Source organism: Mesocricetus auratus, unplaced genomic scaffold, assembly GCF_017639785.1.
Source record: "Mesocricetus auratus isolate SY011 unplaced genomic scaffold, BCM_Maur_2.0 Super-Scaffold_100045, whole genome shotgun sequence".
NCBI lineage: Eukaryota > Metazoa > Chordata > Mammalia > Rodentia > Cricetidae > Mesocricetus > Mesocricetus auratus.
The window spans coordinates 3917171-3929860 of record NW_024429222.1 but is presented as its reverse complement, the minus strand read 5'-3'; the positions used below and the strand labels follow the sequence as shown (position 1 = coordinate 3929860).

The 12690-nt window shown below is 42.3% G+C and overlaps 1 protein-coding gene across 1 annotated transcript in view; it reads right to left on the bottom strand.

Moving 5' to 3' along the window:
• Cyld (CYLD lysine 63 deubiquitinase) overlaps positions 1 to 9116 on the bottom strand; it is a 53957-nt gene extending 44841 nt beyond the window's left edge. Inside the window, 3 exon segments of the mRNA XM_013119919.3 lie at positions 835 to 861; positions 863 to 1488; positions 9041 to 9116. Coding sequence (XP_012975373.1) covers positions 835 to 861; positions 863 to 1339 — 504 coding nt within the window. The 5' untranslated portion in view covers positions 1340 to 1488; positions 9041 to 9116.
• Positions 9117 to 12690: the final 3574 nt, after the last annotated feature.

Sequence of the window (12690 nt, the reverse complement as noted above, 5' to 3'; positions counted from 1 at the left end):
CAAGAAGCAAACAAAGCATGAGATTCTACTCACAAGAAAGTCAGTGTGGCATTGCTGAGAGCCAAAACTCAGTTTGGAGAAACAGAGAAGTCTTAGATATGCTGTCAAGAGAAATAAACTCCAAGGGAATTTATACTTATCAGGGATAAGTATAAGCAAACTGAAATCTTGCCTCTAAACTGCTATATTTAATAATTGCATACATTAAGACCTGAAAATCTTGTAGATGAGATTATAAGATACTTTTGAAGTGATTAATTACAATTGGTAGTGTTAACTCTTAATATAGGTAACTTAAAACTTCTAAGATATAAAAGTCCAGAATAATGACTTGTATGTTTCTCAGGAAGAGATCATTTTTAAATTTTTTTTTCAAGAATTGTCTTTATATCCTCTCAATTTATCATTAAATAAATTTGGGGACTGAAATATAGCTCAATGGCAGAGGGCCCAGGGGTCCATCCTGACAACAGAACCAAAAACCAACAAACAAAAAACATAAATCCCAAGGATCATGAACATAAAAAATACATTGCATAAAAAGGGGGAAACACTTAGCCAGGCAGTGGTGGTGTACGCCTTTAATCCCAGCACTTGGGAGGCAGAAGCAGGTGAGTTCGAGACCAGCCTGGTCTACAAGAGTTAGTTCCAGGACAGCCTCCAAAGCCACAGAGAAACCCTGTCTCAAAAAAACCAAAAAAAGGGGGGGGGTAGGGGACAACACATGCTTGTACTCGTGCATCTGCGTGCACGAGCACACGCGTGCGTGCGTGCGTGCACACACACACACACACACACACTCACTCTCTCTCTCAAATGTCTTATCAAACTTACCAGCAATTCTACTCCAAAGAAAATCCCCCGACACTGTCCTCTCAGCTAATAAAGGTCCTCTGAAGCGCACAACTCCTGGAAATTTCTCTTCCCCAGATCGCAGCTGTACTTTCACAGGGCTGCCCACGTCTACCTGGAGGCCTTTACTTAGTCGGATTCTGTTTCTAAATAGGCTGAGCCTCTCCTCACAGTTGGTAATTGCCAACAGTAACTCTGTGAATTTCTCGTTGATTTCTACAACATCCTTTTCATCAACAAACAGAACTGCATGCGGTTGCTCTAAGATTTTTAATCCAATCTGATTTTTCTTGCCTTTTGCGGAAGGAACTCTTGAATGCCCTACAGAACGGTCTTGGATGTACTGTCCTATACTTCCTTTGGGCACTTTTAGGAGTTTCTGTGTCTGTTTGTCTGTTACACTGCATTCTTGAAGAAGGAGATAAAAAATCCGTTCTTCCCAGTAGGGTGAAGTAACTTTCTCTTGGCTCCATAGGCCTGAACTCATTGTGACAGTAACTTCAGAACATCAACTCACAAAAAGGAACCACTAGCAAATTTGTCATAAAATCCCAAAAAGTGAACTCTCTGGAAGTCCCAAGGCAAGTTGTTAGCAACCTGCTGTCCATGCTGTAAAAAGACAGCAATTCAAAGTGCCTGGCAAACAAGCAAAACAAACTTTAGACTCCATTCAATACACCTTAAATTAAAGCTAAAGGTTTTTTTTTTTAATCTCATTTGACTATACACATATATTAACATCTCAAAGAGCTAAAAGAGACATATGACTTGTGTCCACTCTGAGTTCTTTAAAAACTCTTGTAACTAAGCAATCAAACAGTAACAACCTGTTCCAAAATTATAAAGTTGGTTACCTTAATATACAGACTCTGACACTTTTTTTAAACTTTACATAGTAGCATTTCTGTCTAACTTGAATAAGACACAGTACTGAGAAAACAAACAATCTTATAAATTAAAATGGCTATTTCTAAACATGTAACTTAGAAAGGAATACATTATGGTATTGAGCATTTTTTATCAATTAAAAATATGACAATATTACATTCTGAAACTTTATCCACAAATTCATTTATCTATATGCTCTATTTTGGAAATGGAACATTCACTCAATTTTATATTTTACACATTTTGTTTTTATTTACATGTATATATGTTTATTTACATGTATATATGTTGTATCTCTGTGATTGTATGGGTACATGTGTGTACTCCAGGAGGTCAAAAGAGTTGGATCCTCTGAAGCTGGAGTTATAGGCAGTTATAAGCCACCCACCATGGGTGAAGGGAACACAATTCAAGTCCTCTGGAAGAGCAGTACACACTCTTAACCACTGACCAATCTCTTTAGCCCCTCAATTTCATTTTCATAATCTTGTATCTTTTGTTCTTAGACAAGAAGATGTTAACTATACTAATTACAACTTCCATTTAATTTCTTGTAAGTATTAAATATTATATCTTGGGTATATAAAGAATATTAAAAAATGGTTTGTAGCAACAAAAATTGGACTATGCAATAATGACATATTCTATATTACATTGCTCTAAGATTTTTAATCCAATCTGATTTTGATGTTTATATCTATAAATTGTTGTTTTCATACCACAATTTTAACTATGTATAAAAGGAAAGAATAGAGCCAGGTGTTGGTGGTGCATGCCTTTAATCCCAGCACTCAGAAGGCAGAGGCAGGCAGAGCTCTGTGAGTTCAAGATCAGCCTGATCTACCGAGCAAGTTCCAGGACAGGCTCCAAAACAATACAGAGAAACCCTGTTTCGAAAAAAAAAAAAAAAAAAAGCAAAGAATATACAAGTGATTATTTTCCAGATTCAATTTTTTCATTTTAAACTGTTACAAAAATAATTTTACAATTCTGTAGCCTCATTTTAAAGCCTATTTTAACTGATGACTTAAAACAACTTAATTTCAAGTGCTGTATATGACAAGTCCACAGTCAACACCATGCAAAATGGAGAAACACTTGAAGCAATCCCACTAAAATCAGGGCAAGGCAAAGTTGTTCACACTGGCAACATACAAATACCACAGTTCACATGTAAAGGTACAAGGACAACTTGTAGGAACTGGTTCTCTCTGTCCATCACATAGGCTCCAGACAGGTCACAAAAGAAAAAAGGCATGAATGTGATAAAGGGACCTGTATGGAGGGAGTATGACAGGGGTGGAAGGAAAATGAAAGAGTGGGGTCAGAGTAATCAAAACATTATATGTATATATGAATCCTATGAAGTACAATACTAACACAGTAGGAAAAAAAATGCCCACTAGTGACATGACTGTGATAGGCTCAACCAACCATGTTCTATTGAATATGAAGCCTGCTCTGCTAGAGGGAATCCATGCCCAGGTATTATAAACCATTTAAGAAACCCATGGCATAGGAGCTAACTGTCAAAGAATATATTTTAAAAACCACAATTCCATTCCTTAAAATTAAGGGCTTCATTTCTTATTTTCAAGAAAATAATGGTTTCTATGTATCTCTGTCATAAGAGTGTAACTACTTGGTTCCCAAATACAGTACTTGTTTGTTTCATCCTTGAGATGGAGATATCCTTCTCTAGCCCTGTGGTTAAAGGCAACAATTTGCAAAACTATCATATGTAGTCATTTTATTCTTGTAATTCAAATCAAATACACTTAAAACTAAAGCATCAAACTGTATTATTTGACTCAATGATTAATCAAGCTGGCAATTCCACACACAGAATAACATTTCTCTTAGAAAACACTTTTTTTTTGTTTTTGTTTTTTACGAGACAGGGTTTCTCTGTTTTGGAGGCTGTCGGTCCAGCCTGGCCTCGAACTCACAGAGATCTGCCTGCCTCTGCCTCCCGAGTGCTGGGATTAAAGGCGTGCGCCACCAACACCCGGCTTAGAAAACACTTTTAGGTGATAGTGTCCTATCATAGTAACATATTCACAATATCTGTTCCTCTGTAAACCCAAATGACAGACACAGGTCACCCAAGACAGGCTAAGGTCAGCACCACCCTCCAAACCACCATCATTTAAAGCATCTGGGTAACATATGGTGAGGATGGAAACATAAGCTTCATTCTCCTTTCTGCTTCCTTTTGTAATGTGTCTTTAATTCCACTTGAGGGCACTGTCTACTTCCTCAGAAATGGAATCAATTTGTATCTGCCACTTACATAACACACCTGTGGACACCTCAATCTTAGTCCCACATAAACAAAATTCCTCAAAGGGGCACTCAAGAAGCTACACAGCCCCTTAATGTGGCTCTGTGCCTCTGAGACCCCAAGATAAAGTGTTTGGGTTTTGTTTATTTTTTTTTTACTAAAATGTTATTAATATGTTAGCATTTTTCAAAAAAGGAAATTACTTTTTTTTCGCAATCACTAAGTTATCATTAGGAACATAAATTATTCTTAGTTATCCTCAATATATAAGGCTGTTTATTACTTTATAAAAAGCTTTCCATCCTCTCCTCGGTCTTTTTTTTTTCCTGTTTTCTATAAATCAATCTATACTTATATGTCCCTCTTGCAATCAGCCACTTTCTGTGGTTTCCTGCAGTCTGCCATTGACTCTTTTTGTGGCCTCCTTGTTTTCCAATTTACTGGTTCTAATCAGTTCTAAGAAGTGAGGTGATGAGGTATGTTTCTGTGTCTGAAAAAGCAAAGCAACAAAAACAAAGAGGAAAAGACAAATTCTAGAAGGGTTTTGAAGAATAAGGTGCATAAAGCCTTATTACAAAGATATACTTGAGACTGTTCCCAGAGGTTGGGCAGTCAAAAAGCAATGAGTTATTGTTTGGGGGTCTCTTTAAAATGCAAAATTTTTGGTAAAAAACATTTCACAGCTATTTTATTTTTAAAATAAATTACTTTTATTTCTAAAATTTTCTAAAACCAGGTGTCTTTAAATAGTACATTGGAAACTGCCTGTTCTGTTGGTTTTCTAACTTAACAACTAATGCCACAATTAGAAATGGAAAACAATAGAGTTAATGAAACATTATGAAAGGAAAACAAATCATTGTATATGTTTTAGGACATAATATTTTAAATGAATTTGATCACAAAATTGTTTTTGCAACTCATTAAGGAAGGTAGTCCACAGTTTAAAAAGAATAATATAGCCACTTTGTAAAAAAAAAAAAGGTTCATGAAAATAAACAGAAGTTTTAGAGCACCATCTTTAAAGTGAACTAGACAAAGAGTGATGAATGTCTGCCAACTCGTTGCACAAGTGAACCTGAATTTATACTCCTTAACAGGATAGGTCACAAGAGACAACTGAATAGTTAAAGTAAACCTTACAAAATACTTTCTTAAGGTATTATCCAAATGTAAAAAACATGTATGACCTTTCCTCTTTTAGAGGAAATATATTAAGAATAGGTTTGAAACACATTAAAATTAATTTCCTTTATTACAAATAATAAAGTTGAATGAAGAACTTTATGGCTCTTTCTAGAATGACCATTTATCATTTCAAGATACTAGCATTACAAAAGAAATGCGCTAACATATCTTTCCCCCCATATATATATAATGCTTACATTCTCATTCCACTGGGATCTTCACAGTAGTTAAATAAAGTTTATAACCCCATGCAATAAAAACAATCTCAAGACTCTACAAAGATTAACATCAAAAATCACATCGTGAGCTCCTTCCAGACCAAGGGTCAGTATTCTGATAGTCAGGGTTAGACACTGAAATCTACAGGCTTTAAGTAAGGTGTAATGACTGCTCTCCACCGACTCTGCTCCGACTTTAAATACAGGTCATGGCTGCTGCAATACAGCACAAGGAAAAGACATCCCAAATTCACAGTCAAGAGGATGGGGTTAGAGTGAAGTGAGAAATTTTCAGTTATACTGTCTTGTCACTTGGCAAATGGAATCACTGTGAAAGTGAGCAGATCACAAACAACTCATCTAAACACTGTCTCAGGTCAGACTGCGTGATAGTGAGCGTATATATTTTGAAAATTAATGAAGTACTGGGAGAAGATTATCAAAGAGCTGGACCAGGCGTTGGTGACACACACCTTTAATCCCAGCACTCGGGAGGCAGAGACAGGCAAATCTCTGTGAGTTCAAGGCCAGCCTGGACTACAGATTGAAGTTCCAGTACAGCCTCCAAAACAATACAGAAACCCTGTCTCGAAAAACAAACAAACAAACAAAAAAAGCTGGAACACAGCCGTGTAGCCTCAAGCTGTTTAGCCTGAAAAAAGGATGAAGAAAGGCTTTTTTTTTTTCCTTTGAGGGCACTGGAGAGAAGGGAACAGGAAAGAATCATAGATTTGAAACCATGTATGTTTATATGAGCTTGTTGATGGCCTGAATGCTGAGTAAAGGAAAGTCTCATTATATTAAGATAAAAGTCATTAAAATAAATGAGGGTTAAAAAATATAAATGTTGACCACTTTCCAGTGAATGAAAAGATGATTAAGATTCAAGTTCCTACAACAAATAAGACTTATCAACTTCTAAAAAACACATTACAAATGATCACTAGCTACTCAAAAATGATAACTTTTCTAGACTATAGGACATCTTGATATCAGCCCAAGTTATCAGGTTGTGCCTTCCCTAAGTAACTCCCCAAAACAGGCATGATTTAAGAACTTCTGGGCCGGGCGTTGGTGGCCACACCTTTAATCCCAGCACTCGGGAGGCAGAGGCAGGCGGATCTCTGTGAGTTCCAGGCCAGCCTGGTCTACAAAGTGAATTCCAGGACAGCATCCAAAGCCACAGAGAAACCCTGTCTCGAAAAACCAAAAAAAAAAAAAAGAACTTCTGGCATCTTATGAGGTATCCTCCTATTCCTAAAACACTACAGGAAGATTTCTAAATCAGTATAGAAATTGCAATACTAAATACTGCTCAAATCATGAATAGTAAAGAAGTAAGCAGGTTGGCATGGATACTTAAGAAAAGAGACACATTCTTTTTCCAAATGCTTTTTTTTTTTTTTTTTTTTTTTTTTGGTTTTTCGAGACAGGGTTTCCCTGTGTAGCTTTGGAGGCTGTCCTGGAACTAGCTCTGTAGACCAGGCTGGCCTTGAACTCACAGAAATCCGCCTGCCTCTGCCTCCCAAGTGCTGGGATTAAAGGCGTGCACCACCAACGCCCGGCTCCAAATGCTTTAAGACAGATATGATGACTATTATTTTAAGAAAAACAACTCTCACTAAAAGAACAAGTTGTTACATGCCTAAACAGTAAATAGAAATTCAGAGATTTCAAGACCAGAATAACTTGTGACACAAGGATACAGTCTCTAAAACAAGTGGGTCTTACAAGGTTAAAAAAAAAAAAAAAGAAGTCTGACTCCTGCATCTACAGTCATATCAGGGGGACAGCAACAATACTGTCCCTTGTGAGCTAACCCTAGCCACTGTACTCCAAAACCATGGCCTCCTACTCCGTGTCTCTCCAGGCCCTAGGCTGGAAAACTTGATTAACTTAGGTGGTAACATATAAAGCCAAAGCGCTATTGCCTTATCCTTTTTAAGTGACTAAAAGTTTCTACTGCGTTAAAAATAAGATCAAGAAACAGGAAACATGACTTTTGTCATGTTTCATATTACCAATTATCTGGGTAAAAGAAGTCACAATAAATAGAAACAAGGAAAATGTCACAATTATGAAACCAAGTTGTTTTGAGTTTCATTTGAAACTGGCTTCCTAGCCTCACACCACATATGATATGTTTAAAAAAATAAACAAAGAAATTTAAGATCACAGTATACAAACCAGGAACAAAATAGTATAGTTTGATGAGCAGGATAATTACTGTCCTCGTTCTTCCTGTATTAAAGACTCTCTTAAATCACTTAACCACTGTTTAGTATCTTGTTTGATTTTATATATATATATATATATATATATATATATATACACATATTTATATATAACAAGTTCCTGGCCTTGCCAGCTCATCTCAAAAGTCAACACCCCAAACAAGGATTTCTTTGAAAGAATGCCTTACAATTTTGCAGCAGAACATTAGAGAATGTTCTGGGTATTGTCAACATTCAAATTACATGAACTTCACTAAGAATTTCCAGCAAATCATTCTGTGCAAATCCACCCACTACCCAGTGGGGAGCAGCAGGCTAAATTCTTGGGGCCACTCAACCTACTTGAGGTATGAGGGGGTGTGCAAGAGACTGATGCTTGAATGCACGCCCTCTTGAGGCCTGCATTCTCCTCTGGAGCCAATGATTACAAAAATGAACAATCTTATTAAGATTCCCTAATTAGCCCCAACTCAAAAAAAAAAAAAAAAAAAAGACACCAAGGTATGAATGACTGCTCCTCTAAGAAGACAACTTTCCAGGGAAAATCAAGAGAGAGGATGGTGGCGAGGATAATGGGGGTTGGGAGATTGCAAGGCTTGTTGGCTAGACGATGACAAGCCCTTAAAACATGCAAATGCCAAGGGGTGGGATTGAAAAGGATGCCAAGGACATGAATAACCTGGCAGCTGAACCAGCCGAACTCAGCTGAAGCCCGTGATCTTCATTCAAGACTTTGCGATTCTCCACCAAGGCTGACCGTGATACTTAAAGGAAGGAGGGGTACCTGTCTCAACAGGGCACACCTTCCAGCTACACAACTGTGCAAAACCATCCTCTCCCCCCCAGGCCAGGGAAACTGAAAGAAAAAGCAGAACACGCCATTAGCGAGGCCAGACAGCTCTTCCGGAAGAGGAGTCACCAACAGCACCCAAAAACAGCACAGACATGAAGTACCATAACCCTGGGCTCTCTGTGCAGCTGTTGGGAGCCAGCCAGGGTCCCGGCCTCAGTTTCCCCACCTGTCAACGACGGCGGGCCAAAGAGGGAGACTGAGTCCTCCGCTGCTCCTACCCAAGTCCTCTGGTCCCGGAGTCCCGCGACCCGGGAGTCCTCTGGGAGGCTAGGGGTGGGCAGCCACGGTTGACGTCAGAGGCTCGGCGGCCCGGGGCAGCTAACGGGCGGGCGCTGAGGCCCGACGGTCGCCTCTGCGGCTCAGGGAGCCCGAGGCAAAGCGGAGCAGGAACGCCGGGGACCTTGCCTCGGCCGCGCTCAATCACCCTCCTCGGCCGCCGCTCAATGCCCCGACCGCGGCCCGGGCTTCAGAGCCGGCGTCCCGGGCCGGCCCGGCGCCCCACACCCACCACCCCAGTATTTACCTCAGGCGCGCGGCCCCCGCTCAGCCGAACCTGCTACCTGGGCCCGCCCCCACCTGCCCCGCCTCCGAACCGCCCGCAAGGAGGGAGGGGCGGAGGCGGAGGGGGCTGACGCCACGCCAGCCAATGGCATCCTGAGATTCGACCCTGCGCGCGCTCTGATTGGATCTTCCTGTAACAGACCTTCCTCCAATGGCTGCTGGCGCGGCGCCGGCTGAAGGGACTTTCCGCTCGGTCAAGCTCGGTGGAGCCAAAGGGAAAGCGAAGGGGCGGGGCAGAAGAGAAAGGATGGGGACGAGGAGCGATGGCTGATTGGACAACAGGCTGCGGGTGCCACGTCACCATTGGCTGAAACCAGACCTGGGCAGGGCGCTGTGCTCCCAGCTCCACCTCCCTTGCTCTGGTCTTGGCTCTTGCCTTAGCTGTCAAAACCCGGGTGGGAAGAGAGCCAGAGGAGAGCTGAGAATAGTTTTTCAGAATTCCATGAAAGATCAAAGCTTAGAATCACACCTAAGAGTCACTGTTTTCCTTCTCAATTATTCGCCATGTGTCATGGGGAACTCCCAACCATGCTGAGCCTCAATTTCCTCATCTGTAGAATGGAGGTGTTAGTACCACCTGTCTTGTTGTTGTGAAATGCCAACACGGTATCTCCTAACAGTAGGCGCTCGGTAAAAGTTGAAGGAAGCTCTTCCTGCCCTCCGATGGGGTCTGGAACTCCTGCTGTTTTTGAACCCTGTGGCCACCTATCCCAGGTTGGAGAGATTCTTCTAAGAATAGAGAAAGGGTTTCCACCCTCCACCTTACCCAGGCTTGCACCCCTGGCCACCAGCCAGATTTGGAGTATAGTAAAGGATCTTTCAATTAGAAGGGAGGCTTCCGACTCCCAAAAGTGCTCCAAATATTTAAGGAAACTCTTTTTATAATCAGCCCCAGAGCCCGGCAGCACATGCCTTGCTTCACTGGATAGTCCTCTTAATTAATTCCTTCTCCTTTGACATTTTAACTACTAATTATGGGAGAAGGTGATTAATACTGAGAAAGGAGGTGTGTGTGTGTGTGTGTGTGTGTTTGTTTAATCATGACACAAATTCCCCCAGTGGAATGTGGCGAGTTTCTGAAAATCCAAAGAATTGCAACCAATGAGAACAGAAAAGTCACAGACACGTGACTAACAGTAAACTCTCACTGGTGATTTTTAAAAAAATCAACACCTTTTGTAAACCTAAGCCTCAAGCCTCTCCAGTCTTTCATTGGTACACATACACATACATCCTGCTCCCAGCTTCTTGAGCTCTAGCAAGAAGTAACGTGATAATGAATCAATAGTGGCCTAAGACAACAACATCTGCCTACAGATATGGCTTCTCCTATGACACTGCAGGACTTGGAGAGCCAATCTGGCTGTGTGGGAGAGCATTTTGGCCTGAAAAGAGGTCTTGCTAAGGAAGAGAAAGGAGTTGAGGAAGTGGACTTTGGGACTCTTTTGATGAGGCAAGCACTCTAATTTCCTCCAGCTTGCCATGGCCCTGCCCTTTCTGTGTAGTCTCTGGATTTGCCACTCCCGGCCACTTTGCCCTCCTGTTGTCACATGCTCAGGGTCAGGGCCTGACTTCATCCAAGTTCATTAGCTAAGCCAAGCCTTATCCCCAGGCTCATCTCAGTCACCACACCCTGTCACATGGTACCGGCTGCCTAGAATTGAGCTGCCACAATGCTGAAGCTGAGTTCGTGCTGTTCCAGCTCCAGAGATGCCTGCCATGATCTGAAACGGGAGAACAGTGTTAACCCACTATATATTTTTTGCCTGTCTTCATCTTCCAGCCTCTCGTTTTACAGAAGGGAGATTAAGGTCCAGAGATGGGAAATAGATTCCCTCAGTCCCACAGATGCTGTTTCCTCACCCATGTTTAAAAGGGTGCTTATTAGCCCTCTCCAAGCTTCCCTTCATGTCCAAACTCGGAACCCAGACCCTTCTGATCACCTACCGTTTCCCTACCCTCAGCCTCTCCCACCCAAGTGGGACTTGGCTCCATGCAGATTAGGTTGAACTACCAGGAGGAGCTACCAGGAGAAGCGTCAGTGGCCAACAGGAGCAGCAAGTATGCCTCCAGCGGGGAGCACGGAGTAGCCCCTGCTGCCACCAGTGACAGCTCACTCACAGTTAAGACAAGAACAGTCTAGGCACTCTGAGAAGGGGAGACGGGAAGTTTGGAAAGGCTCCTACGAGATAAGAGAGCAACGATGAACATCAGCAAGAGCCAAGGAACGACCCAAAGGGAACAGAAAGTCATGACACACTGAAGGGACTGAGAAGGCATGGCACACTTCATCAGGGCCAGGTGGGACCACATTCCTAGAACAATGGGTCTCCTTGAAGAATGATTAGCCTGGCAATGAATGTGATTCTAAGCTGTCACACCCAATCCTCGTATTGCACACATGGCCAGTGCATTGAATACAGCTCTCTCCAGACATTGGTAAATCCCAGTAACTTTTGGGGAGCTATTTCAGACACCCAGTGGGAACTCAAAGAAACATTACTTAGTAGTACTGGAGTGGCCATGACATAGACCCTGCTCTATGCCTCCCAGGGGTTATCCCATGCCTCACAAAGCACTCAATAAACACTCACCATGTTTATTTTCATACTTTTCTGCTTACTCCATATCTGTATTTAACACAACCCAAAGTAGATGTGTGGCATCCCTGTCCCGCTGCAATCCTCTGCCCCTCGTCATCACAGTGAATGGTGACTTCCAGTCAGTCACCCACATCCATGGTTCCAGTTGTGCTCCCACCAACCCAGTGAACATGGCTCCTAACCAGAACAGTTCTGAGCCAAGAGGCCACCTAGACCAGGTATCCTTGCAGGTGAGGCCAGGTGTAGGGAAAGGGGACCAGTCAAAGAAACACACCCTGAGCAGAGCCAAAGAAACACACTTTGGCCCTGCAACCAGAACCAAAGAAATGCACCTTGGCCCTGAAACCAGAGCCAAAAGACTAAAAAGGACCAGAGAAAGAAACATACTTTGGCCCTGAAACCAGAGCCAAATCTGACCCTAACCCTGTACAGAAAACTAACCAATCCTTGAGCAGAAACTCTAGCCAATCTGAGCTCAGCATTAAAATCTGACCAATCCACACCCTGGAAGTCCTATATAAACCCTGTGTCTATTAAGCTTGAGGCTGTTCGTGCTACCTGACTGTCCTCGCTCTCCTGGATTCTTCCCTCCCAATAAACCCCTTCGATGAGCTTTGGGTAAAGATCTTCTTTTGCAGGGGAGTAGAGACGACCCTGGGTAGAGCACAGAGACGACCCTGGGTAGAGCAGAACAGAGCAAGCAGGACTGTAACATTTCTGCAGGGGAAACCTTCCCCTGGCAGAACAGAGTTGTTACACTCGGCTGTCCACTCTCCCAGGAGCATAGCTGAAATGTAGCAACTTTGCCAGGGAAACCTTCTCCTGCCAGAGCAAAATTGCTACACTGGGCAAACGTCCCCAGCTAGAAGATCCTGTCCTGCTGGAGCAGAGGAGCAGAGCCGATACACTGGGGAAGCCTTTCCCTGAGGCAGGGCTGTAAGCAGTTAAGCTTACTGCACCTGTGGTGGTCCTTGGTTCCCGAGTTCCAGGATACCTTTCCATCTGAGCT